Below are 27,693 nucleotides of genomic sequence, written 5' to 3' on the forward strand. Positions count from 1 at the left end.
GCAAGTGCTCTAGTTGCCCTGATAGTCACAGAGACAATCAAACGTGGGTAAAGAGCTAAAAATAAAAAGTCAAATCTTCGATGGATACCAACAACAACAACACAAAGAAAACATCTTAAGTAAACAGGCATTCTTCTGTTTAGAAATTTCATGCACACATTTTCTCTTTTTCTGCATCTTCGTCTCAGGATGTGGTGCTTTGAGGTAATAACGTATCCATTTCATTTCCCAAAAAAAAAAAAAAGAAAAAAAAAAAAAGAAAGAAAAGATGAACAGTCATCCATTGACAGGGCAAAGATTCAACCAAATCCAGCAAGCACCCATAAAACCCGAGGGGCCCCGCGGCGCCTCTCCATCCCCGTCAGCCCACAACAGACAAAAATCATAAAAGCAGCAAAGAATGGCATTTCCTTCATTTCTAATACAAAGTAAGCTACCCAAATATACATATAAAGTCTGAATAAATACTATCAGATATAACTGTTTCTTCCTTTAACAGTCCATGTTGTCTTTTTGTGTTTTGTATGTACGTATATGGTATCGGTGTTACCTGGGAAATAATCCACATGTGCAAATAAGTTAGTTATTGCCCGTTTCTCTGATCATCATATTCGGGGTAGGAAGTGCGTGACGGTCATGGCGGTGGTGACCTTGTTGCCCCTCTTCATTTGGCCGTACTTGCTGAGGGCGATGTAGGACCCTCGGTACACCAGGGACTCGTAGGCGTTGTAGTTGTTGGGGAGCAAGCTCTCCTTGAACTTGCACTCGTCATGGAAGACTGTCTGGAGAGAACAACGGGAGAACAGTTACTGGCTGTGGAAACAGGGAGGAGGAGCAGTCTGATGATATGAAGCTACCTAAAAAAATAAATAAATAAAAAAATTCCAGTAATTTTGCAATTTATTTCAACTAAAAGATGGAATTATTGGGGGAAGCAACACTTGAGTAACTTCTAATTGTCTCCCTTAATTCAGCGTCTTATTAATGTGCGCCGAGGCGTGTTATTGTCGTTTTGCTTTGACACATTAGCTCGGCTGTATGGCTAACAATGATGAAAAAAAATCGCTCTTTAACCTTCCAAAAGTAAACTTTTTCTTTTAGCTTCAGCTTGAAAATTACCCTCTCATGATCATTCATTTGGATTTCCCTCATTGTTACTGAATTTGGTTTGTGTTGGAGTTTGTTTGGAGCATTTCAAGAAAACTTAAAATTAGCCTGAACTAATTTGACACTTTATTGACCATAAACCAAAACATGGATGAGATAAGTTCATATGAGCCTGCCTGGGAGAAAAATTTGGGGCATTTTGGGAAATATTCTTATCCAGTTAAATTCAAGGACACAGGCCATTTTTCTGGTTTAGACCCTGATGAGTCGAGACGACGAGGCTTTAAACGCCCATCGAAGATGAAACGTATCATGATGTGCAGAAACACACGAGAGGAAACGATCACGTCTCATTCAGCTGAGTTTATTCTATTAGCTCAGTTTTAGTGTCGTCTCGTTGTGACGATTTGTCAGATCAGATCTGAAATGTTCGCCCCTGAGTACATTCTGACTCTTTTCATGTTTTCCTGGAAATTAAACTCAGCATGTTGTACAGATAGCAGCCAGATTTTAGAGGGAGCTACCTCAATAATTCAAAATATGGAGAAAAGCATTAAACCAATACATGCACAAGGAGAACATGCAAACTCCACACTCTTTATAGACTCACACCGTGGATATAAAGCTGGAAGAAATGTACAAAATGAGGGTGCAACCAGACCAATCTGACTTAAACAGTGGCTCACAGCAGCAGAGCGGCGCTCTCTGTAGGAGAGCATGCGGCCTCATTCAATCTCTTATCAGATCTCCAGTCCGCTCTCAAGCTAACACTTCATCACTCAGCGGCAGATAACAATCTGTCTGCCAAATATGTGAGCCACAACAAGCGAACCGGCAGCCGTGCGTCAGCGCTAAGTCTCCCTGCTCCGATACCTCGGACGCTCAACGACAGCTGAGCAATAATTAACAGGTAGCAATCCCACAATCCTGTCTTATGTTTCCTTTTTATTGATTTATGGCCCGATTTCAGATTCAGTAACAGATTTCCCAGTGGAAATATCCACTTTCAGCAGCGGGATTGTGTCAAAACAACCATTAAAAGCTAGTTTCACCTTTCCCAGCTTGGATTTCCCTCTTAGGGTCAATTTTAACGACACAAATATGGCGGCGACAAGCCTCTTGTTCACGATACGCTCAAACAGCAAGAACAACTGCTCCATAAACCTTTCCTTAAAACCAGCAAATGAAGTCATTTTTCCTCTCTAAAAAAATGCATTTATGTGTATTATTGGACAGAAAAAAACTTTTCTGAGAGCACAGAGGTGCTTAAAGATCTTATATTGAGGAAACTTGGATTTATTTGGATTCTATGTGTGTTTTATGTGATATTCTAACTCTGTCTCTGGTTCCAGACCTACTGACTCCTCGTCCTTGTGTTTGATTGCTGCTCCCTGATGTCTTTCACCTGTGTGTGTGTGTGTGTGTGTGTGTGTGTGTGTGTGTGTGTGTGTGTGTGTGTGTGTGTGTGACTGTGTGACTGTCGTCACCTGGTGCTCTGGCTTTATAAGGGGCTGTCCGTGTGTTACTGTGTGTGTGTGTGTGTGTGTGTGTGTGTGTGTGTGTGTGTGTGTGTGTGTGTGTGTGTGTGTGTGTGTGTGTGTGTGTGTGTGTGTGTGTGTGTGTGTGTGTGTGTGTGTGTGTGTGTGTGTCAGTGCTGTTGTGTTTCTGCTCTTTGCTGCTGCAACTTCTTAGTGCCTTTGTGGCCTTTTGGTTTGTTAGGTTGTTTTTTTTTTGTCTATATGGACAATAAAATGAGTTTTGCTTTCAACTACAGTGCTGCCTGGCGTTTTGGCTTTAGTAGAAACGGTGCAACAATTGAGTTTCCGCCCCTTCTTTTCAAGATAAAATTCAACATCTGGCAGCTCTTCAATATGTCTGTATTGAGAAACTTTTTTTAGACATGTGGACAGTTTTGTCAGTCTTTAAAAATATTCTCAAGAATCACTGTTAGAAATGTGTAGATGTAGAACTCTGTCGGCTTTCTGACATTTTTGAAATTAAAGTGATGAGAATGCTGAATACTGTCAATGACGAAGGGCGTCAAAGCTAAAAGCTAACAAAGTAGCAGACGACTTCAGATGCTTATGACCAAAGTACATTTAGGTAAATATGGGCGAATAAACCTTCAATGGAAACAATCTGTCAAGATGACCAATAAACTGCAGTTGCACATTTTCTTCCTCGGATTTCCCGTTACAATCATGTCTACTCCAACACATCTGAAAACGATCATTTCCCCACAAATGAAACAAAACACTGAACACCAGCAGCAATGGATCCTTGTGTTGTGAGCCTGAGAAAGTATTTATGAAGGTTTTGTAGGGATTGAAGTCCACTAAATGTGTCAAAGAAGTTAAATGACAACATAAAATCCAACTTTTATTGCCCTAATATGTTCTGATCACTGAACATGTCACCAATTTACCTACAATTTGATGGAGTCTTGCTTCAAAACAGTAATTAAAAGCTATTCTCACATTTTCCTGTATGAATTTTAAGCTGCAAGCATGACCACCAGCACGAAATAAGGTTGTAATACAGTTGAACCGACATCCACTTGCAATGAAAACCAAAAGCTTTTCGTTAATTTCTTTTGCAATTCACACATAAAGGGACTTTTAACATTTAGACTTTCAGTCTAGATTGACTTTTTCAGGAAATGGAAAAGTACTGAGGAAAATCTGCAATTGTACATGAAATTATTAGACAGAAAATATTTTTCAGGGTAAAAGGATGTATTTAGGGTCTTATTTACAGAATGTGATATGAGCAGAATAACGAAGTAAATACTTAAAAAGCAACCAAAACAGGAGAGCAGAAAGGAGCGTCTTTATGATCTGTAAAATGTGAGGCAGCACTGCAGGCTTGTTACATTTCAGGCTGTATCACAATCCATTTATAACTTTTAGACGCTTCATTGTCACTCATAACCTGAACACCTCCTTCTAAAATAACCTTAACTCAACAGATCATGTTGTTTTAGTTGTATAGTTTTTGTTGAGGAGGGTGATGATGATTAAGAAAAAGCAGCTGTTTGTTCAAACATAATAAAGCTGTGAGTACAGATCACCAGGAATCGATCTGAGACGGTGACGCTGAACTGTATGAGGACATCCAGACACTGAGATGTCATGTCTTTTTAGATTTGTGTGTGTGATGAGTTGGAGGAGTTGGAAAAGGCTTCAATTCTTCCTGCCTAGCAGTGTGTGTGTGTGTGTGTGTGTGTGTGTGTGTGTGTGTGTGTGTGTGTGTGTGTGTGTGTGGGAGGGAAACCCCCCTGACGGCAAGAAAACCTGTCAGCAGAGCTGGAAATCGATTTAAATGGAAAAGTGCTTATTACGCAGGGCAGCACACGCTCTCTCGCGCGCGCGCGCACACACACACGCACGCACAGGAGCGCTGCATCTGTTAACCTCATCATTATTTACCCATAGGCCAACAATCCGGGCGCTTTAAATAGAGCTTTTCTAAATTCCTGATGAAAATATAATATGTGCGTTTCTCTGGGCAGGATGCGCAGACCCCCTGTCGGCGGAGTCCCGATACAAAATATGACAGGAGGATCAGAGGGGGAAAAAAAGGCGCATCAAGCCGAAAGCGCGTCCTAATTTCATGTTTGAATGAACGAGCGCTGCGGGGCAATAAATGAAATGCTGAGCATACCTACCGTTCCGTATAACCTCCCCCGGCGGTTCATTGCGACAAACAGCTCGCTGCTCACCCCGTACAGGCTCACCACTCCTCTGCTCACCGTGGAGATTTCTATCAGGCCTGGCACGGGACAAAGAATGACCACATCAGAGGGGAGAGAGGAATAAAATAAATCACATCCCGGCCGAGCGTCTCTCACGCTGACTGGAGCATTGTGCGTCTCTCTGCGTCTGTATGGGTGTAACCTTGCAGGTTGCTGCGCAGCATGCCGAGCCTTTGTTCTGCATCTTTCACTCCATCTTACATTTGCATCCAGGCGCGTCAATTAAGCGCATTCTGGTTATTGCGATAATTGCGGTAATTGCATTTGACGTGCACGGCCACCGGTCTTCGGACCGCCCTCGCGGGGCTGCGTAAAAATAAGTTGTGTCTAAAAGCGTCCATACATTCATGACATGGTTGAGCTCGGGGAGGAGGAGGGGGGTGAGGAAGAGGGGTGCTCAGCACTGATGGATACTTGTTTTTAATAGATTTGTCTTTGACGCGGAAGAAATTCAATTCTCCCTCTGAGTCGGATGAGATATCATCATGCAAATTAACAGAGGGGCAAGACAGACCCATGCTTCTTGACTGTGCCTCTCTTTTCAGGTCTATTGCATTACATTGGTGGAGGGGTTTAACTCACTGTCCTGGTTTTCATTATGTACACCGTTTATCCTGCCGTCGGGGAGGATCTGAAGGTGAAACCCGATGCCCACGTTGCAGTAGAGCCTCCGCACTCTTTTGATGCCCAGCAGATAGTCACTCTCCCAGTTCAGCTCCGGTTTCTCCCCGGAGATCCCCAGCACAGAGCGGGAGAAGAGGGTCTCCCACCGTTTCTCCAGCAAAGTTGCATTCGTCCTGCCGCTCGGTAACGGGTACGCTGACACGATCCCCAGCAGAAAGCCCAGGAGGAGCGCCGCGGTCAGCGTCCAGTGCGGCGTGCCGGCCTCGCAGGACATACTGACGAGGAGCCTTTGCGCAACGGCCATCCGGTTTACCTTCGGGCCACGTGGTCGAAATTAATGACCCTAAAAATACCGCTCTTCTTGTTTTGCTTCCTTCGGCATGCTGGCTGAGGGTTATTTTTGGAGCGCAGATCAGGGCTTTGGGCATGAAACGCAAGTCCCGGCGCAGAGGAGGAGAGGAGACGGGAGAGTGCGCGGCAGAGCTGGAGGTGATGGTGGTGGTGATGGTGATGTTGTTGGTGGTGATTACCATGTTTTGCAGCTCCTCCGCGCCTCTCTCTCTCGCTCTTACACACGCACACTCTCTCTTTCTCTCTCTCTCTTTCTCCTCTCTCGGTAAGAGTTTAGGATAAATCCTCTATCAGGCCACCACTCACCAAAAACCCTGCTTCAGCCTTGCCAGGGCTTTGGCATCCCTGGAGGAGGATATCATGCTGACCTGACGGCTGGGATAATACAGGAAAAACCCTGCCAGAGTGCGGAGAGCGGAGGGGAGCAGCCTCCGGTCCTGTCACCGCCGGACTGCAGGGGGAGGAAGCGCTGGGGCGCTCGGGCTGCTCCCAAATTGGGTCGGTGGTCATATGTCTGTCAGGCCGCTTCCTTATTTAGAAGGAAGGTGTAAAAACAGGCCCACTTGTCACCGGAGAGCAATGACGGGGCTCTTGTGGTCCCGCTTCTTCTGCCGCCGCCGCGCCGTTCAAGAACTTTTCCCAGCAAATTTATGTTTTCCTGTGTCTAAAGTGACATGTCAGCTGGAGCAGGGAGCCAGCGGGGCGCCCGCCGCCAGCCGCCCGCAAAGATCAGGGTTCAAGACCCCCGGCATCCGCCCCTCTTTTTTGACGTGTCCTTGAGCAAGACGCAGAGTCCCCCGCGGCTCCGCGCCGCGGCCGGGTTAACGGAGGCCCGCAGTGACATTTTAATCACGTCATATTTTTTATAGGCGCACTGTAAACCCCGTGCGTTTCCCGTGGTGCGTTTCGTGAGAACTGCGACGAGGTGGTGGGGAGGGGGGGGGGGGGCACGAGAAACCGGAGAGGCCCGTCATGAAATGGCACGCATTGCCCGCGTGCCATTCCCTGTGACATGAAAGCCCATCGTCTTTTCCATGTAACGGATAATGCCACCAGCAGTCCGCATGGCCGTGCGTCAGCGGGGCCGGCGCGGTTGCGCACCGGCGCCGCTCCTTCCTGCGCGCGTCAGTTCCCCGACATTTCCAAAGGATGGCACCATTTCCAAGTTCATTCCTAGCTCTCCTCGGGCGCCTCGAGGATTTCACATCCTGTGGAACAAACCTGAGAAACACTGGACGCACCAACACGCAGGAAGATACTAATTACGCATCTGACGTGTGAATAAATCAGACAGAATGTTTTATTGCAGTAATTTATGTTCCAACAAGCTCTACTTCTCATTACTTTGTTTTTCACATATGTGAAAATAAATATTTACAATGTCATATAATGTAAATTTACTGCACAAACAGTCTATCCTGCCTTATTTTTAACTACTTTAGCCTCTTAATCAATAAAAGTCAGTAGTGGTGTACTGGATAATGCTGTTGACTCAGAGAGAACGTCAAAAGTCTGAGTGTGGTTGGGGGTGTGGAGTTTGCATGTTCTTTCTGTGTGCAGGTTTTTTCAAAATACTCAAATTTCTCCCATCATTCCAAAAAACAGGGCTAAACGGTGATAAAGATGAATGAAAGTCTTCAAAAATCTGATATGTATGCTGAACTTATGACAATTAAAATGTTTACAATGGTTATGATGGATGATGGTGGAAAAAAACATTCAGATTGTTTGACAAGCACGTGAACGGATAAGTCTCTTTTAAAAATGACTCAAACACAAGATTTTATTGACAATGCAGTTCTTTTATTTCATATAAAATCTATTTGGTAGCTGCAGATTTATACACAATCTGATAGATGTATAATGAAAATGAAGAACAACATTTCTTTTTGTTATGGCTGAATGCATTAATGACAAAAGTCACTCCCTTCCTGTGATACAAAAAGAAGACATCTGTATCAAAACACAGCAACTTCTGGCCTTAACACAGTCTGGCCATTGGCACTTTTTGTTTGAATCAAACAGGGCATTTGGTGTATTATTGTTATTATTATTATTTTTTTATATATGGGAAAATACGACTCCGCCCATTCACTTCAACACATCTGAGCAGGAAAGTTAACCAACATAACCGACCTGACTTAAGAAAAAAAAAGTGGTTATTGAGACCCAGATAAGGCAGTGTTGATAAAATGATTTCTTGTTTCACCTGCTCCACTAAGAGAGAAAAAAAAAAAAACAACCTCCACACAGTATCCCAGTTGTGTGTTAAGAACAAACCTTTCAGCTCAAACACACTGCGATTGATCATTTTCCCATCTGCGAATGATTAGATACACTCTGACAGCAGATGTCAGCAGTACACCTGCGACTTTCACAAAAGCTACACAATAAAGTGGGTAATGTCATAATAAATTATAGTTTCCGAGGATTTCTCCATCCCATATCTATACAAATAATTTATCTTTTCACAGAAACAGCCTTCACCGGTGCACCTACAAAAGATGCCAAGAAGTCCAATAGTTTAATACATGCTATTTTTCTGTTCTTTTTTTGTAATAAAAGCATAATAAATAAATACATATGTACAAAACATGTCGGGGAAAAATGTGCAGGCACTTGTAAAACGACCCTTTTCTGACACTCACAGCTACTGTCAGACAATGTTTCTCCTGTGCATTTCAGGGTGAAAAGGATAAGTCGGCCACTTTTCCGTAGTAATGTCAACATGACAAATCCTCGGCTCTCCCCACGCTGAGCACGACTCAGGCAACACGATCCTTCAGGACTATTCCTATCTGCTCAACGTAATTCACTGCCCCCTTGCGAGGGACAGGGTGGCGGCGGCGACAGACGCTCGCTGTTTACACGGTCTGACCAATACGAGGAGCCACTGCAGCTACAGGCCAAGACAGCATGCGGAAGATCTGCATCACTTTACATAGACCTCACACTTAAATATTACAATCTTCATGTAATGCACGCACGCACGCACGCACACACACACACACACACACACACGCACGCACAGGTAAACTCAGCTTCAATCCACAGTGCTCACCAGTATCCCTTTCAGCAACCAAATGTTTCCGTTGGACTTTTTTTGTTTTGTTTTGTTTTTGGTCTATTTGGGAATGGGCACAATGAATCCATCCATGAGACATCGCTTCCCTGCATGTTTTCCACCACTATTACACAACAAGCCCATCTGGATGTCCTAGATTGTCATTCGAGAAAGCAGAGAAACACGAGGGTTTAGGCAACAGGAAAACTGATGTATTACTAATGCATAAAAAAAAAAAAAAAAAAAAGGAAAAAAAAAAAAGAATGGGACACCAAAAGTGGCGCTAACCTGAGACGGCTGTCCAGGTCAGAGCTGAGCTGGACAGGGCGAGCAGCTCGCCAGGCTCAGCTGCCCCCGATTATCTAGGAGGAGGACGCTCCATGCGCTATTCCAGTTGCAGAAATCAGCTTCATTCTTCAGCCACCACAGTAAATAACCTCACCTCAGCAGGTTGCATAACAAAGTTCAGTTCCCATAGGGATAATACAGTCACATGGTATACAAAATACACCCATCGGAGCTACTCATTAGGTCATGACCACAATAAAAGGAGGATAAAAATATTGGCAATATTAGAGTACAGCTGAATTTTAGATGTACTTAAAAACAGTTTCGAAGCGCCAACAACCCTGAATTTGCCACAAGGAAGCCATTAAGGGCGTGAGCGTGTGGAGGTTCTGCTTATCTGACAGAAAACCTGTAGGATGCTCAGATTTAACACGCAGGCAATGAGCAAATTAACCCTGATTCCAGAGGACGAGAAGACATTCTGACTTTTCTCTTTCTTTTTTTACAAACGTAGTTGTAGCAAGTTGTCATAAGAAAACCTGCTGGTGTGTGTATGTGTGTGTGTGTGTGTGTGTGTCTTTAATTATCCTGGATGGCGAAATCCAGTGGTCCCACTTTTAGTTACAGTTTCACACAATGCATTATTCAATCCACATGGCAAATGGCTGAAAAGAAAAAGATAAAGGAAAACCTTTCCTGTTATAACAGAAGACCCGCCTTGAAAATGTCAACGTGATCACCCTCCAATTTACCCTAAAGATAAGATAAGCAGGCTGACTTAATGACGCCGCACAGCAAATTGCACGAGCCAGATTTGCATTTTTCAGACATAGGAGTAGCTCAGCATACGATCCCTCAGAATCATATAAACAGGCGAGTCGCTGTGAGTCAGCAGTAAATCTGTCTGATGGTACCTGAGGAAAAAGATGAATAAAAACAACGTCACGGCCCGAGGTTGTTCTGGAGCCTGGTAATAGCTTTTAGCACAGTGCGAGCCACCCCTGATCTGAGGACACGGAGGGGCGTGGACCCCTCGGGTGGCGGGTAAAATCTAAAACGTGGAAGTCCCTGGTGATGCACAGATCCCTTCCAGACATGTAAACTTAATCACTCACCCACAACCTCAAGAAGCCCTCCAGCTGCCTGGTCTGTAGCGGACAGAATAAAAACCCTGCTGCCTCATATTGCACCCCCCCTTCCACCCATCACCGATTGATCAAGTGATCGTCTGCACGAGGCCAAGCTGCAGACCTGATCTGTGCATCACCACCGGCCGGTACGACTGGAACGAGCCGCCTCGCAACATTACATATCGGCTGATTGTGATTTCATCACTTTGTCACTTTTTGCATCCAAGTTTCAGCTTCTGAGGTCCTTTTGGTCAAAGACGATGTGACTGGCCAGGTAGATGGCGACGGCCCCGAACAGGGTGGAGCAGGCGATGTAGGCAGTGACAGACTGTGCAAACTGAACAATCATGCCCATGAAGAGGGTGGGGAAAACCTGAGAGAGGAGGAAGGTGCTGTCTAACATGGCAAAGTCCAATCCCACGCCGCGCTTCTCGAACTCGGCCTCGTCCTGCTCGGCGCCGCCGGAGCCGTGAGACGAGCCGTTCTGGCTCTGCGGGACGGGAAAGTACTCCAGGCCGTCCTGGCTGTACACCGTGTTTCTGTGAGGAGCTCCTGTTTTGTGGTTAAATCCATCTTCCTCCTCCACCGGAGTCAAATACACAGAGTTCTGCATGGCCGTCACGCCGTTCTGATGGACGCTTTTGGTTATTCTTTTTGGCATAAAGATCTGAAATCAGACAGGGGCAGAGCGTTTCATCAATCATCTATTCCTGCTTTGATACAGTCCTTCCACATGCACACCTGACCTCCGTGCGTACCTCTTTCTCCTTGTGGTAATGGCAGGTGAGCGTGTAAGGCAGGGTCTGGAGAGTTGCATATGCGTAGCCGGTGAGCGCTGCCATCGCGGTGACCAAAACCACACTTTTGGACAGGCAGATGACGAAGGCCGAGGCCGTGAAGCTCACCATGCTGCTCAGGTAGATCCAGCGCGAGCCGAAGTGGCGAACCAGACGACTCATGGCAAGAGAGAAGACGGTTGAGGTAGCACACTGCAGGAACAGGCCCAGACTGCCCATCCGGATCCCTGGGAGGAGAAGAATCAGGGGGACAAGTCAGGTCTACGCTCTCCGATATCCCACACCTTCCTCCACCACCTCCTCTGGAAGCAGTGACTGGATCGTTTGTCACTCCAACAGGAAGAGTTATCCTGCTCCTCTGCAGAGGAAAATCATTTCGGCAGCTCGCATCCTCAATCTTTTCGGTCATGACCCACAATTCATGACCAGAGGTGAAGGCCAGGCTGTGGCTGAGTTCTCATCTGGGTCTGGAAATGTGTCAGTTAAGTTTTCTAGAATAGAAGTGCAACGATATTATTGACGTTTTGTGGCTGAAAATAGTTTTTTTTTTGTCATTTATTTGCAGCCTGTTTGTGTGACAACTTGAAAATGACAATTTGCTAATTCAAAACTTTCCCAGCTCTCCACTTGGCGAATGCATCATTTGTCCATTTCTATTTTCAGCTGAGAAACCATCAGACATTCTGAATTGACTCGTCATTGCCTTTTCTGGCCCTGTCTAGTGAAAGATGCACACAGCATGCTCAACAAAAGCAAAACCTACGCGGGTGAGCCAGAGAGCAGTCTGTTTGCCGGAGTCCATAAACATGCAGCAGCAGCAGCAGCGGCGGCGGATCCGGCTGGTTTGGCGCTCACACAGCTCCGCAGAGCACACACAGTTTGGGTCGACTGGCTCGGACCTTCGCAGATAACATTAACCTCAGAAAAATCCTTGAAAGGCCCGAGAGAGCGAGACACGCAGGCCGGCGCTTGTTTACTGAGGCAGTGTGCCTCCTGGCCAAAGTCTGGCCCAGTTAGAAAAGCCAGACAACAAGCGTTTGGACGAGGTCTCACCAGCTCGCCAAGGTGGAATTCACAGACGAAACACAGGAAGAGTTGCACGCCGCCGTGCAGCATTAGATTCTCTGAGGTTGCTTTCCACAAATTGAAGGATTTTCAGTCAAGATTAAAGAAACGTTCTTTATATTGCTGTTGTTCATATGAAGGGTTAAAAGATGAGTCCCTCAAAATGACACTGAGTGTGTCCTCTTCGCCAGCCCACCTGTCCACCGTCCAGGGTCTTTACCGGGTTTTTATTACTGTGATCGGCAGCTGGATAAACAGCGGACATGAGGAAAAACGCTTCCCTTTCTGCTTCGGGTTTCCAGTCTGTCCTCGGACATGTTTCACTCCCGATCGATCTGTTGAATTTCAATATGAGCCCGTGGATGTTGAGACGACAGCTGGGCCGGTATTTATTTGGGCCTGCGATGGTTCAGACCTCGGCTGGCTCTCGGTAAACACCGCGGTTCAGGAGTTCAGCAGCAGAGCAGCAGACCAACTTATCTGGAGAGGAGTAGCCGGATTATGTTACTCCTGGAAAGTAACACTGCTGAGCCCACTTCACAAACACCACACAATCTAATGAGGGCCGAAATCCAAGCCCAGAGCGATACGGGGCCGAGCAGGAATGCTCCTGCACACACCAGAACGGCAGCTTTATTGGAAAGGGGATATCTGTGTAGCACAGCTTTTACAAATAAACTCAAGGCATTACAACCCTCGCCAACACGAGAAATAATGACTGAAAAAAAAAGTGGCAGTTTGTGTTAAAAATGATGTGAGAATGAGCGTGTGGATCACCCTCCAGGAGAGGAGCATCTGCAGACCGAATGATGCGGTTTAACAACATCCGCCGTGTTTCACATTAAACAAACAGAACTCAGACAGACCTCAAAACCGTGCGCTCCGGCGTCTACCTGGCCTAAACGAACATGCGCTTTGTGTGCCCATTCCCTGACATTAATTCTTTGTGAGTGCGACATTCCTTGTGGTCCGACAGGCACAGGGGAGAAGAGGCTGAGGAAAAGTAGAAAGTAAACAAAGTAATGAAGGAGACGGAGGTGGACAAAGAGGAGGAAGAAAAGAATGTGTGGAGGGACGGGTGAAAATGTCAAGATGAATGAGGTTAAAGAGTGGAGGGGAGGGGAGCCGCCGAGAATCCAGATTCAGCGATGAAACGAGAGGTGGACAGTGAAAGAGGGGGATTTGTGAAGTAAGACGGGAAGCTTAAAAGCACACAGTAAAGTTAAAGAGAGGTAATGAGAAAAAAACGGGAAAAAGAATGCGAGATGGGAAGTCTGGCTGAACAGTAAACACTTTACTCTGAAATGACCCTCTATGTTCATAAATCCAACACTCCTCAACGTGGGGTGAGTTGTGTCGACTCCCCCTTCATTTATACCGTCTGTTCCTCTCAAGAACATCAAAGAACTCCATCCTCCACAGACGTGACTCTCTTCATCTGTGTTTACACTGCTAGAGGTTATATTATCGGACTGGTCACTACTGGGAAAACCAGTGACTGAGAAGAAAAAAGCTAAACTGGACACTGTCTTCATCTCACCATATCTCCTGTCTCGATGTCCTCCTTCAACAAATCAGCCCAAAGTAAACAATTTCAGTGGGCAATCTGAGATATTTGACATTTACAACAACATTTCCTTGACAAATTTGGTTCCGATATTAAATATGATAAGAGATGATCACGACTGTAGTTCAGATTGTCACAAGAAGAACATGTTTATGATGTAGTGCGACAGAAAGAAATGTGTATTCTGTGAAGTGGATTTTTTTTTTTTTAAAGTGTTGTATCAAGAGGAAATCTGACCTTCATCGTATCTTTGCCTGGGCAGACTTCCTGGTAACGCACTCGGCACGCCCTCGTACAGGCCTTCCCCCACAAAGTCTGTGTAGAACAGCATGAACGACATGATGGCCATCCAGCTGCAGAGCTGAGCCACGCACAGCTGCTTCATCACCCGGGGGACGTGGCAGCAGCTCCTGTACAGGGCCGGAATCATGGTCCAGCAGGTCCTCAGTAAACACAGAGGGCCCAGCTTCAGCAGCCGGGGCTTGCAGTTCAGCAGGTAGCAGAGGGAGCGCGGCAGGCCGCACCTGCCGGCCTCCATCGCGCCGGATCCCGACGGCAGCAAGGAGCCCGATCCCGCCAGGCCGCTGCTGCCGCCGTACGGCGCCTCCTCGGACACTTGCATGGTGATGAGCACGCTGAAGACGAAGATGAGGATGAGGACGAAGAAGAGGCACTCGGCCTGGCCTCCGAGGTAAGAAGAGAGCGTACCGCGACTCCAGTCCAGCGCGGGGAGCAAATACCCCACACAGCCGCCCAGGCTGACCATGAAGGAGAACATGGCGAAGGCCTGGCCGCACTCATCCTCGTCCGGGTACAGGTCTGACAAAAGAGCTTCCAGAGGGGTGAAGCACACCTGTCCACAGAAGTCCAGAAGTCCCACACCGAATATAAGAAAGCCCACCTGAAACAAGCCAAACGAAGAAGGTCAGACTAAAGCCCAAAACCCGGCTGCAAAAACCTGATTAATCACCAGCAACAGCTTATTTCCTGTCGAGTGGCTGGAATTCAACTAAACGACAGACTCAAACAATAAAGCCACATCTCACCTGGAAGGTGCGCCCACCCCAGGCGAGGCGCGCTGCCAGGATGTCGGCGTGGGGAATGATGAACAGTGCCAGGAGGACTCCCAGCGAGAACAGCAGGATGAAGGGCCGCCTCCTGCCGTAGCTGCTGCTGCAGCGGTCGCTGGCCGAGCCGATCAGAGGGACGAGGAGGAGGCCGAGCACCGGCCCGATACCTGCGGGCACAAGCGGGAATCCGCAGGGGGAGTCAGACCGCGCACAAACAAACAAAACCACACAGAGAGAGCAGAGAGTCTGGAAAGGCACGGACAGAGTGCATGAAAATAAATACGGACAATGTAGAGGTGTAAATGTTCCCTTCACGATTTTTTAACGAAAGACTCAGCCAAAATCACACGTGACTTTAAAATCTCGAAGCCCTTTTCCCGCCTGTCTCCTCGCCGTCCTCTCCGTTTCTCCTTGCCGGCCTACCGGGGGGCAAACCGCATGCGTCCCTCCGCCATCATCACTAACGGCTGGTGATGATTTCCACAGATGGCCTGCTGCCTGAAGGTAGCGGCCCATCCTCCACACGTGGCCGGGCCCGGCTAATTAGAGCACGCCATGGCACGCTGGGCCGTCACACACACACACGCACACACACACACACACACAACGTCTGAAACGACCCAGTCTGGAGGCTACAATTTGACATTTAAAAATCATCCCACAGAGGCTTTATTACAGTCATAAAGGATTCTGTTTACACACGATGTTTAAATTCTAAAATCATGACGTCATATTTATCCAAGTAGGGGAAAAAAAAACCCAAAAACACAATAAGCTAAATTAAGCAAGTGCAGCTCTGGAGCGATGCGTAGCTGCACGGCGATCAAGTAGGAAACACAGCCCAGATCCAGCTCTCTCCGGTTCGACGAGAGGCTGGAACACACAAAGGAAGCCCAAAGACCCAGAGCCAAGACTCAGCAAGCTGAGAAATGGACGAGCACAGACGGCGAGACAGGAAGGCAAACTGAGAAAGGCAGACTGGGTGACAGCCATTCCCAACACCACATTTCTCTCTGCTGCAGCTGCGGAGGCCCATCATAACAATCCTCGCCATCTACAGCTGGAAGAAACACCGCCTCGATCCCCCGGTGCACTGTAACACGAACACACACCCAGGAAGGCTTGAAACGCTGTCTACTCTAACTCGCACAACACACACTACCTAATATAAAACGTGCCACATTCCACAGCGTGCTTCCCTGCCTGAATACTTAACCAGATATACTTAACTTCAGAGCTGTGAAACTGAAGCATCTCCACCGGCAGAGAGGAAACTAGAGAAAGAAAGTAACAACTGGAGGATGGAGCTGCCAACAAATGGTCATCAGATGAAGTAGACGGCAGCCGTGAGAGAACCTGACACGACGACCCGGGGAAATGAGCCATAAGAGTGGAGATCTTTCCTCATTCAAGTGATGCTCTGCACTCCATTACAGGACAGGCAGAGATGGCAAGCATCTGGACGTTCGAAGAGAAATGCAGCTTTATATACTACTCAAACCGGACGGTAACTCCTTAAAGCGTCTTGTGTGGAGGATTGTGTTATTTTCTCACCCAAAAACTATCATTTGAGTTGAATTATGATCTGTACCAATAAAGCAAAACATTCCTTTGTATTTTCATACTTGAATTTAAAGTTTTACATGAGTGAAGGAGCTGAATCTGTACTTGTACTTAATGAATTAAGAAGTTAATTCCAGCTCTGAGTCGAGGCAGATGAGAAATGGGTGGAGTGTCATCTCCAGACTGGCTCACAGTTCAGTGAGTTTGGGAGGAACTCCACAATGAAATCATTTTTCTTCGTATCACCGGCAGCTGTGAGAGAAATGAAAGAGCAGAAGTGTATATTGTTGTGATGGGTCCACTTGAATAGCCACTTCTGTCACAAACACGGAGGCTTGGGGTTTGCTGGAGTCGTATCTATCGTCTGTCTGAAGTCACAAGGCGAGGTCTCAAAGAGGCGCCTTGAGTGAAGAGCATGTGAATGCATTTAGACTTACAGGATAAAGCCGCCATTCACATCACTGCAAGCAAGCTCAGTTTTCAAACATGCATCCACCACTAAAAAAGAAAAAAAAAAACTACTCAGTGTGAGCATTCAAATAATATAGATCACATACTTGAATGTTTTAATGGCTTTGGTAATTTTTTTCTTTAAATACACTGACGAGTTGAGAGTGAAAAGGCCTTTTACAACCGTTAGAGGCAAACCAGCTGGGAATAATGGTACAATTACATATTGTGGTGGGTGCATCTGTTCAGTGCTCTGCCTCGTGCAAAAACTGCAAAAAAAAAACAACAAAGAAACAGCTTCTTGAGTATGGTTCTTCGAGTCCATATGAACCACAGATATATATGTGTGATATATACAATGTTTTCACAGATTGAATCTTTTGTGGCAGAGGTATAAAACATGTTTTAGTAGCGGGGAAAATGTGTGAAAATGTGAATGTTTTCACAAAATGAAATGATTACTACCGAAAGTGAAATCTCCACAGAAAGCCAGTGTTAATGCCTTCTGCTGCAAAATGTCCAAAAGAGCTTCTCCTTAGCTGTTGATGCGAATGAGGTAGCGAGCATCAGTGATGAGTCTGCTTCGGTCTAAGCATCATGTGTCACTACTCTTGAGAAATTTATTAAAAAAAAAAAACAAAAAACAAAACTATCTAATTTTTAGAGTTTTGTTGGTGGTTTGGTGGGCCGGGTTGAAGACTTTTGCAGGCCGGTTTGGGCCCACGGGCTTTATGTTTAACACCCTTGGGTTACTTATTGAGCTATCTTTTGACCCATGTCAAATAAAAAAACTGTCAAATACTATATATTAACATTATTTCCATTGATATGACTATCATAAGAGCAGGTTGCTTAAACACCTGTGTTCTCGTCACGCGGTACAAATGCCATCGAACATTCACACAGTTTCAATAGAAAAGCCAGTGTAGCTTCGGAGGCGTGTCACGATCAATGGCCGATTATTGAAAATGTGAATCAAACCTGAAACACGCCTCCTCAACTTCCAATGTTTTCTACCAGCAAAACGTGACGATACAGAAAGAGACGGTTTCACGGGGATTCAAACTGAATTCACGGCTACAGTGGCGGACACCATTAAACGTGTCTGATAAAAGTAAACGTAATTACAGTAAACAGAGTGAGACTGAAGTTCACTCAGTGTCAACAGTTGTCAATGAGATTGTGCAGATTTACCACCTGAGCCCGCAGGTTGACAAAGTTCTGATGGTTTGGATCAGTTCCTAATGACTCACGAGTCATTTCAGTTTTTTTGTCGAGACTCAAAGAAGTACTTACAGTAAAAACGGAGCCTAATGTGCTGAAATTATTGAGCAAAAAAAGGATTTAATGGTGTGATCATACTGTAATTACACAGCACTGATCTGAAGTCTAAAAGAGTGTAAGAAGAAACGCGGCGTGTCAGAGAGTGGAGACAGTCGTCCTCCAGCAGTTTGCTCCCCTGCTGCCTTTCAAATAGTCCCTCATTATCACGCCAACAAAACAACAGGTGATTTGGCCACTAATTTCCGTGCAGGCCTCAATTATGTCTTTATGACCTGAATGGGAAAGAAGATAAGGGCCCTGAGGCGGAGTGGGTCCCCTGTGTAACCCGCCCCCCCTCCCCGATCTGCAACCTCCACTTCGAATTCGGTAGCCTCCAGACAAGGTCACATCTTTTATGGATCAAGCCAATTTACACAAGCCTACATTCTTTGGAGACGACCGCCTGTTCTGATTTACAAGGCTTCTCTTGAAGCTGACGGCTACTAATGAAATAATCTTCACTTTATATCACGGCTTTTATCGAACCACGGCAAACAAGGCATTCTGACCGGGGAACAATAAATCTCGTCTCGTTTCAGCCTCGTGACGGTAATGAAGAAATGACACTGCACAGCAGAAAAATAAATTCTACCATTCTAAACTCTCAGATGAAAAACAATTACAAAAGTGGTCGTTAAGGGGGCCACAGAGGTGATGTTTGAATCCTGGCGTGCATGAGAATGAAGGCAAGCCCACCTCCACCTTTGATGTTTAATGAATAAAAGAGACAGAAAGAGAGACATAATGAGAGTGGATGTGTGTGAGGCAGAAACGAAACACACATACACAGAGAGTGAGGTACCAAAGAGGCCCGGGAATCTTCCCTCAGTCCTAAGCAAGTCCTTACCTAGCACCATGGTCATGTAGCGCTCCTCCACCCCGGCCTCCAGCAGCAGCGGGGGCACGTATGTGATCCCAGCTGCCACGCAGATCTCCAGGCCACAGGTCAGGGAGTTCAGCAGGACCAGACGCCACTGAGACCTCCATCCCAGCATATTTACAGGAGCGGGCTCTCCTTTCCTGCCCTCTGGGAGGGATATTACTGGGGGCAGGGGAGGGGGGGCGCACCCAGACATGGGGGCGGGGGGCGGCGTGGGGGGGCAGATGGTGCCCCGCTGGGACCTGAGGACTGTCGGGAAGGGACAGCAGCGAAGACACGTGGACGTCTCAGATGACCCGGAGGATTCATCCTCTTCTCAGCATTCTGGATCTGCAGAGGAGAGGAGACGACTTCAGACTCACGACAGACAGGAAAACTAAAAATGACAGATTTGGTCTGTCTCACAGGGAGCACTTCTCTGCTGTCAGAAACCAGGAATCAGCGCCGAGTCACGTCACACACTCGTTCCCGGGTCACTACTCCTGCGTGTCAACGCTCTCAGGTTTTCACTAAGACCTCAGCAGAGGCAGTTTTCTCACGACAGACTCAAACCCTGTAGAACCGGCCCAGAGGCGGCGGCTCGGACGTATTCTCAGCGCTCCTCAGGCACCAGGGGCAACAACAGGCGGACAAAAGAGATGAGTCAGCCGGACCGACGTGGCAAACCAAACCAAACCCCTCTCTCTGCACGTTCAGTTGATTTTTAATTTTTAATTTTTTTTTTTAAATCTCCTTAAACGCATGGCAGAGATTTGCAGAGACGGTGAAACCTCAATCTCTTCAAAATAATTCGCTTGTAATTTCCCATCTCTCTCTCTCTCTCTCTCTCGCTCTCTCTCTCTCTCTCTCAGTGTTTTCCTTTTCCTTCTCCATAGTAACACCAGAGCCAGTGGGAGACTCTAAAATCCACCTTCCCTTGGCTGACCCTGTCATTATGTGTATTATTAAGCTCTGATTGTAGCTTTAGTCACATTCACCAGTCCTCCTTCCAAAAAATTTCAGCAGATTATTACTATTGTGGAGCCGGGCGTGCATGAGATCGTCTCCAGCACCTGAAAAGAGAAAGTTTCAGGCAGGAGGACAGATTAAGTCAGACGTAGAAGGGATATTATTACACAGCTTTCAAACCTTGTTTAAAAGAGAGACAGTTGTGTTTTGCCAGACAGAGGTGCATTTAAGTTGAAGCTGAAGCTGCATCCACCCACAAAGCACCCCGAGTGTTGAGCAGGAAGACAAAATGAACGTCAGGCAGGACTGAAGACACAACCACACCTTCAAAAGATCGTTTTTCCAGTGACAATGGATGACATTCTCTACTACAAAGCAGCTTTTAAAGATAATTCTTGTCCGTTACGCAGAAGAACGTTTCTTTTTTATTAATTTGTAAAAAGGAATGATTATATTTCCTTCGTTCATAAAGCTGAAGGACTGCAGGAAACAGTATGGACGGCAGCTTGACGAAGCAACAAGTCTTCAGTAAAAATAAAACTGCACAGCAGCAATCTGTGAGTGTTCATGTTCAGATGTCTGTGCTTCCTGGAGCGGGGAGGGAAAAAAAAAAAAAAAAGATGAAACCAAGATATCCACTACCGTCATCATCCACCAATGAGGTGTGTGTTCTCTTAAAGCAGAGGGGAAGAGCAAGAACGGTCAGAACAGCCGCAAACATAAAAACAACAAGGTGCTATATTTGCATTTGGTGTGACATTTCTCTGCCAATGCTCCCCATCTGTTCTCTCCCAGCAAACAAAATGGATGTCATCGTCTCCAGCAGGACTTGGTGTATCGCAGGACGGCGATGGGCGAAAATAAAATCTCCCGTGTTCAAACTGCCGAACAGAGGAGGTAGTATTTACTCACGCAGATACAGTACCTCGTAATGTGGAGAACATCCAGTCATCAACTCAGGAATCCGTCTGAAACACGCCCAGCCTTTCACGCCAATACAATCACAGAGGTTGGCTAAATGTCATCAACAATACCATCAGAACTTCTTGGGCATTCATACTGACTCATTATTGGTCCTTTGATACGGAGGGTCTTTGAGAATGTGAAGGACAATGCGACAGTGTTAGCAGGCCGGACCTATCGGGGGCCTGGGTCACACAGAGAGAGGACTATTTCACACCCGTCAGATTTCATTCCCACCCAGCCCGGGCACACTGAAAGACACCCATCAGGGGACCAGCCTTTGCCCCCTCGGCCTGTCTGGCCACTACAACCCCCTACCCCACATATCCCATGTATGTGTGTGTGTGTACATACATTCTCCGCCCCCCTCTGCATTACTTCCTCATCCTTCCTCCACCCCTGAGGTCAGCTCCGTCTCTGACCTGCATTCTAAGACAATCTTTTTGACATATCTGCCCACGACTGGCTCTGCCTTTATGAGTCTGACTCTCAGTGTGAATGCTTTCTGTGGCCGTCCCAGCTGACTCTCCGCCAGACTTTCTCACTAAAAACAGAGGGGTTCCCAGTGGCCAGAACGGGGAAATCTGATTTGTCTAACCAAGCAGCCGCAGCGTGTCTGGAATGTTTTCCCCAAGTCAAATTCCAAGGTTTTTTTTTTAAATTGCTCAAATGGATAAAAGTCTTGATCACATTAGTGATGGCGAGTCAGACCAATGACTGAAACACGGTGGCAAGGACAACTCAAGAGCCTAAATACATCCAGTCTTATGCAGTTATTCAATGCCAATGCTATAAGGTCAATTCATAATTGGATGAACATTTGTAATTTGTTGTGTTTTTTTTCCTGACTCTAATAGACACACATCCAGATGACATTTACTGTATGGAATTGATGATTTACTTGCATGTGTTGTGAAACCCTGAAAATAGTAATAGGCTTAAAAAAATATATATATTTATTTTCTGAGCTACAACAACAAACAGGAATCCATGAAAAGCTACAGAAGCCTTTCAAACACACAAAATAAAGGAAATCTGTTTGACATTTTAATCTGTGTGAAGATTTGAAGAAATTACCTGAAGGCATTCTTGTGACATTGTGCAGAAAAGACGGACACATTTATGGATAAACAGAAGGAACACACCAAAAAGACGGCTGAACTACAACATTTACCTTTGAAACAGACGCTTCTATTTTCATGAATTACAGGTTATATTGGTATCTTTCCCCAAAACTTTGACTGTTCAGGATAAGGACAACTGTTTCCTCTGTAAAAGCAAAGCAACCAGTTTCAGACTCGACATCAACTTCAGTGAATTCCTGTCTTTGTTGAAAAACGAGGATTTCACGAAGCAATCAGTAAAGAACATTTTGAAAGAACAACTTTAACAAGTTATTAGTCGCTAATCATGAAGATACCAGCTGAGGTATCCTGCTTTATGTCTCTCTGTCTGCTTGTGTTTGTGAGCTGTTCAATATGAGGCGACCTCGAGAGTCTTGAAAGGCACTTAGAATTAATAAATATTGTTAATGTAATTACTGATACTGTATGTAGGAAGCAGCTATGCATTAAAATATAATACTTTTAATACAAATAACATATTCACAAAAACATTCCTCTGGAATGAAACCAAGGTAGGATGAAATCCTTTCAACAACTTGAGACAGAACGATGGCTGCTGCTTAGCGAGGCTAGCCTCTGTGTGCAGCTTGCATGTTCTCCTCCTGTTTGCTCCCATAATCCAAAAGAATCTGTGTGCGTGCGTGCGTGCGCGTGTGCGTGTGTATGTTTCCTTGGCCAACAGCTGGGCTAAAGCTCACTGCGACCCCGGGCTGGAAAAAGGACGGATGGTACCGAGGAGCAGAACGCAGCCTCAGTCTCTCTGCTGCTTCCTTAATGACACCTCCAGCTCCACGGCGTATTCCAGTCAGGGCCTCGGCGGCACAAAGGCACGCTCACGCACTTAGACAAACGACTCTAATGCTCACCTTGCATGTTTAAACAGTACAGTCGGAGCTGGACTGGTGACAGTGAGTTGGGGGCGCAGGGTGGTTGCTTTTGCCAGTTCTCCCACTGCTCCATTACCAAAACCTTTTCAGCCACAGGCCCACCGACCCCCAGAAAGATCCCTCCTAATGGCTCTGAGCAGTATTCCTACAGTACAAAACAGGCTTTGTATACATTGTGCCAGGGAGAGTAATGTGATATAGCGGGGTACCAACTGCAGTTCACATCGCTTCCTAATGCAGGTTTCCTCTAAATGGCAGGACAGAGGAAGTGCATGTTCCAGGGCGGCAGTGTTGGGGGTCTCACTGAAGACAGTGTTTGGAGGACAAGAGGGAAAGGAATTGCTGCGAGATGAGATCAGAGCCACAAGTGTGGCGCAGGCTGCTGCAGCAGAAACCTCAGCAGGACGGTCCGGTCGTCCGTCTGGCTCCAGCTGAATGGCTGTAGCTCCGCAGCCTCTCTCCCTTTCAGCTTTTCAGCTCCTGCTCATTAACCAAGCTGAGCGTCTGCGCTGAGCGGCAGCAGGACCAGCCTTTATGCGGACTGCTTGCTAACTTCCTGTATGGCTCCATCCTCTGAATAACACCAAGAAGTTAAGAGGGGGGCGACTCTTGATGAACAAGGAGCTGCTTCTAAAGCCGTCATAGGATCACTACTTCAGCATTTCCCATTGGTGCCAACTTGGCAATGTTCTGGAACTCATGGGAAGAGGGCCGTCAAGGAACAATGTCATGATTGCAGGGAATGGGATACATCACGAGGACGATCCTCAGCATGCGCTCTCGACAGCTGTGGGGCCCATACGAACATGTCAAGCAGGCTACCTGACTCAAAATGCATTCTGCAGATCGAGTACGGATGGCAAAGACGAATTTATACACCTAGAGAAAAAACACAACTATTACCACCTGTTACAGTCTCGCCAAACATTTCGTTTACCATTTCACAATGCGACGCCCTCCTTTCATCTGTTGCTCTTTAAATGTCAGTTCAAGCACGTTCATTGCTTTAGACATTGACATTTCAGTCGCTCTCACTTTCTACTAATCATCTGACAGCTCACCTGCCTTCCACTCTTAAACTGTCAGCGTTCACACATGCAGCGCCGTTCTTACCACTAAGAGCTCCAGTTACATATGAAATGCATTAATAACAACCAAAGCTGCAGCAAGTACACGTCGTATTGATCATGCTGCTTGAATCAAACTAGCGCGGAGTGTGTTCAGATTAGCCTGCTCCGCTCCTCAAAGGCTTTCGGTCCACATGTTAGGTGCTCACCAGGGTTTGGATTGGCACCATTTGTCACTATTAAAGTAAACTAGCCAACAACGAAAACAATTAAAAAGTTCTGCAATCAAACATTAATGTTCTAAAGCTGATGTCTGTTTCCGTGGAAATGGCAGAAATGCTAAAAATGATGTAGCCAGCAAGAGAGATTCAACTTCACCTGATTTCCTCTAAATCAATTTCTTTTTATTCATTGTGATCAAACTCCATTTTTTTTCAGCCTTGAGTTCGATAGACCCCTTCTGAAGGTGGACTAACCGTCCATTAGCTGCTCACTAAGCAACCACAGATGTGTCACCCGGTTGTGTAGGAGTGTGCGTTCACAGACTGGCCATCTACTCTTTCTTCCTCTCATCTGTGAACATTTATGAAGCACACTGATAAAAAAAAAAAAAAAAAAAAACCCAAGAAGCTGATGTTTTCGGTCCGTTTGTCTGTGACTCATCTGGCACAGCTTCCTAAAATTTGCCTCTAAATGCATTTTTACATTGATTTTGTGCAAACATCAAAAAATTGAATGGGTTGAATCAATATTTGCTTTCTGACAGTGGTTCCACTCCAGTGGTCCCTCTGGATTCTGGGCTGAGGGGGTTTCGGATGGGGGTGAACCGTTGGAGGAAGGGGGTGGGGGTGGGGGGGTATTCTTAGTCAGATGTCGGCATCCAATCAGACATAGCTGTCTTATTTAAAGTTTGTAAAAAACACAGTAAATTAATTTCTGGGAATTAGGAACTTTGCACTTGGAATGATATTTAACTGTGACTTTCTGATCGTTGCATGATGGTTACAGGAATACTGCGTGGATCTCTGTCATGTCACATGACACGTAACCTTCAGCAGGCGACATTACGAGGTTTTGGAACAGCCGTCTTGTAACGCATGACGGAACGGAGCAGTTACAAGTCAATTGAGAATTCATGACCATGTATAAATACGGGGTTTCTTCCAAGTCCAGCAATCAGTTTTCCCATCAGGCGTCAAATAAAGTGAAGAAGTGCAGAAGCTGTTGGGTTATTATTCCCATCCTGCATTAATACACACGTTTTTCGAGATGTTTTGGAAACTTTTTTCTAAATTCTGTTCAGTTTGTCACATGAGGCTTTAGAATGATTATAAATCCTCATCTAAATCTGATTATTCTGATTATTTGTAGGCCTTTCAATCCTTCTGTCTCTTTAAGCCATACTTGATGAGTCCAGACATATCAGAGGAGAGCAGCCCTCGCTCCGGACACCGTGTTCGAGTCCTCCTCTGATTCTGCTCACTTGAAAGGCACGCCCCGGCCGTCCTGACCCTGACCCCGAGCCCGTAATCTTAAGTCCACATTCGTCACTGTGACCCCTGACCCCGCCTTTCACCGCGTATCATGTGATCATCCCCACATCTCCAAGGCGGGGACAGCGGGAGGACGACTGCTCGCTGCTAATTTTCTCCTCCTGCACTGTTTGCTAAACAGCGTGAGGAGATACCATGAAGGGACACACAACAAGAGGCAGCAGGAGCTCAGAAACACATTACCTAAATTATACCTAAATGACGAAGTAGCTGAACAGATGAAATGGATAAATGAGGAACATCACAGATCAAAAGAATAGAAGAGCACAATCATATCATACGTCTCACATCTGAGCAGGAAAGACGACCTTGTCCTTTTTCTGGAGGGTCTACTATTTGCACTGACAAAATCTGAAGAGCTCTCTCTCTCTCTCTCTCTCTCTGTCTCTCTCTCCATCGCTGCACTAATTAGGGCGGTGACTCAGAATAAGTCCCCTAAGTTTAAAAGACCATAAGGATGACAGGAAACTAATAGTTCATGACTCCTGAGAGAGCGGCGCTATAAGTGTCTTCAAGATTTATTTCCGTGAGCGGCTGCACCTTCAGGTTCCAGGATTTGCGAATCTGGTGAAATCATCCATCCTTCATTACCGTTCACTTATTTCATTCCTTCACAGCACTGAAATACGCTCCAGCAGCGTCTCGCTGGTGTCTGCTCCAGAGTTCAGCCCTGAAAAAGTGGGTGAAGCGAACTACCAGTGTATATTCTAAGGGTTCACGCAGACAAACACACACTTATTGGAAGAACCTGAGAGGAATGCAGCCTTGCTCAGGTTGCCCTGGTGTGGGATTAAGCTGTGTGTGTGTGTGTGTGTGTGTGTGTGGATAGAAGGTGAGCTGAGGGAAGCCTGCGTGTTCCAGGCGAGGGGTGGAGGTGACCGTTACCATCGTGACTCATGTAAACAGCGCGACAATGGGGAGCAGCGGGGCTGGGCTGCGCGGCCTGCTGTGCGCCGCTGCGGCTGATAACGCGGCTCCCGGCCGGCCGCCGCTCCCCCCTTTGTGTTGGAGGTGAAAGGACTAATAGGAGAGAATCCAAACGCTAATGAGTTTTCATTCAGTCTTGATCAGGTGTGTTTACATTTAGTTAACAGAGCGGCGCAAATTCTAATTAGGTTTGGCTAATAGCCTGTTAATTGCTGCGAGATGGCATGTCTGCGCCACACTGTTGCTGCTTATAAGCAACAACTTTTATTCATAAAAGGACAAATTCCATCATGATTTATTCCTGAATTCCACCGCCGTGCTGTTGTATAATTACACATCCAATTTGTTCTCTTTTTCCTATTTCTAATCATGGCATGTTGAAACTGCAGCTTAATCACTGTTAGAGATTTAGAAGTCAGCACCCAGTTTAAACGAAATACATTTAAACCCAAAGACCAATTATTGCTTAAGTCTTGAGTTGCAATGATTAGTTAATTCAAACTAAATTAATCGTTAGGAGTTTTTCTTTTATTCCAAAAGTAGAAATCTCTAATTCAAGCTTGCTTGAACACGCCATAAACAAGACCTTTAATAGCCACTGATCTGTTCCAGTTAATATCCAAACACTGGAGCTGACTGTGGATCCTTCATGAATGCTTTCTCTGAAACCGTCAACACGCTGCCTTCTTTCTGTTTTCTACACTCTGCCAAACTGTGCTTTGTGCAGAATCTGCTGCGTGTTTTGCAAGAGGCCATCTCTCCAACTTCCCAACAGACTGTTTCGAGCCTCAAGTCGACTCAAACGACGCAAGGAGAGAAATGAATGCCCGACAGCTCTGAACCCCGACAAGTGGCGGATATCTGCATGACAGCTCGCAACTGGTGAACCGATTAATATTTCTGGCGCCAACTAGCTTTCGAGGTTTTGCAGTTTATCCCAAAATGTTCCATACATTTTATGGTGTAAACTCAGTGAATATTGAAGAAAGTAATTGAATCACATTAGTAATTTATTACTGACGTTGCCATTCATTAGCACTTCCTGTTACACACATTTGCATGTAAAATGTTTTTGACATTGTTTCATATTCTTCTTACACTGCATGTTGATGACCTTATACTGCCGGTCGCCTTCGTCCTGCCGGAGTGACACTGAACACTTCACGTTCAGTGGAAATTCGTCGCGCTCAG

General features: G+C 46.0%; 2 protein-coding genes across 2 annotated transcripts in view; both read right to left on the reverse strand.

Annotated features, from left to right (window-relative positions):
• Nucleotides 1-309: 309 nt before the first annotated feature.
• LOC115391455 (fibroblast growth factor 6) lies at nt 310-6,048 on the reverse strand. The gene is made up of 3 exons (XM_030095723.1): nt 5,444-6,048; nt 4,775-4,878; nt 310-782 (listed from the first exon to the last, which is right to left on the reverse strand). Exons 1-3 carry the CDS (start codon nt 5,787-5,789, stop codon nt 606-608), a joined length of 627 nt encoding a protein of 208 aa, XP_029951583.1. The 5' UTR covers nt 5,790-6,048; the 3' UTR covers nt 310-605.
• A 2,458-nt stretch (nt 6,049-8,506) lies between these two features.
• LOC115391453 (solute carrier family 45 member 3) overlaps nt 8,507-27,693 on the reverse strand; it is a 31,723-nt gene continuing 12,536 nt past the window's right edge. The window contains exons 2-6 of the mRNA XM_030095721.1: nt 19,001-19,363; nt 14,794-14,984; nt 13,985-14,648; nt 11,077-11,342; nt 8,507-10,985 (exon numbers count right to left, since the gene is read on the reverse strand). Coding sequence (XP_029951581.1) covers nt 10,548-10,985; nt 11,077-11,342; nt 13,985-14,648; nt 14,794-14,984; nt 19,001-19,229 — 1,788 coding nt within the window. The 5' untranslated portion in view covers nt 19,230-19,363 and the 3' untranslated portion in view covers nt 8,507-10,547. The remainder of the gene's footprint in view (nt 10,986-11,076; nt 11,343-13,984; nt 14,649-14,793; nt 14,985-19,000; nt 19,364-27,693) is intronic.

Source organism: Salarias fasciatus, chromosome 7, assembly GCF_902148845.1.
Source record: "Salarias fasciatus chromosome 7, fSalaFa1.1, whole genome shotgun sequence".
Taxonomy (NCBI): domain Eukaryota; kingdom Metazoa; phylum Chordata; class Actinopteri; order Blenniiformes; family Blenniidae; genus Salarias; species Salarias fasciatus.

What these genes read in the sequence shown, in the direction of transcription:
- LOC115391455 (XM_030095723.1), bottom strand. Translation starts at nt 5,789, where the DNA reads ATGGCCGTTGCGCAAAGGCTCCTCGTCAGTATGTCCTGCGAGGCCGGC. An exon ending in ACATAATGAAAACCAGGACA is followed by an intron (nt 4,879 to 5,443) that starts GTGAGTTAAACC and finishes GTCCCGTGCCAG; the next exon opens with GCCTGATAGAAATCTCCACG. An exon ending in GGGGGAGGTTATACGGAACG is followed by an intron (nt 783 to 4,774) that starts GTAGGTATGCTC and finishes TGTTCTCTCCAG; the next exon opens with ACAGTCTTCCATGACGAGTG.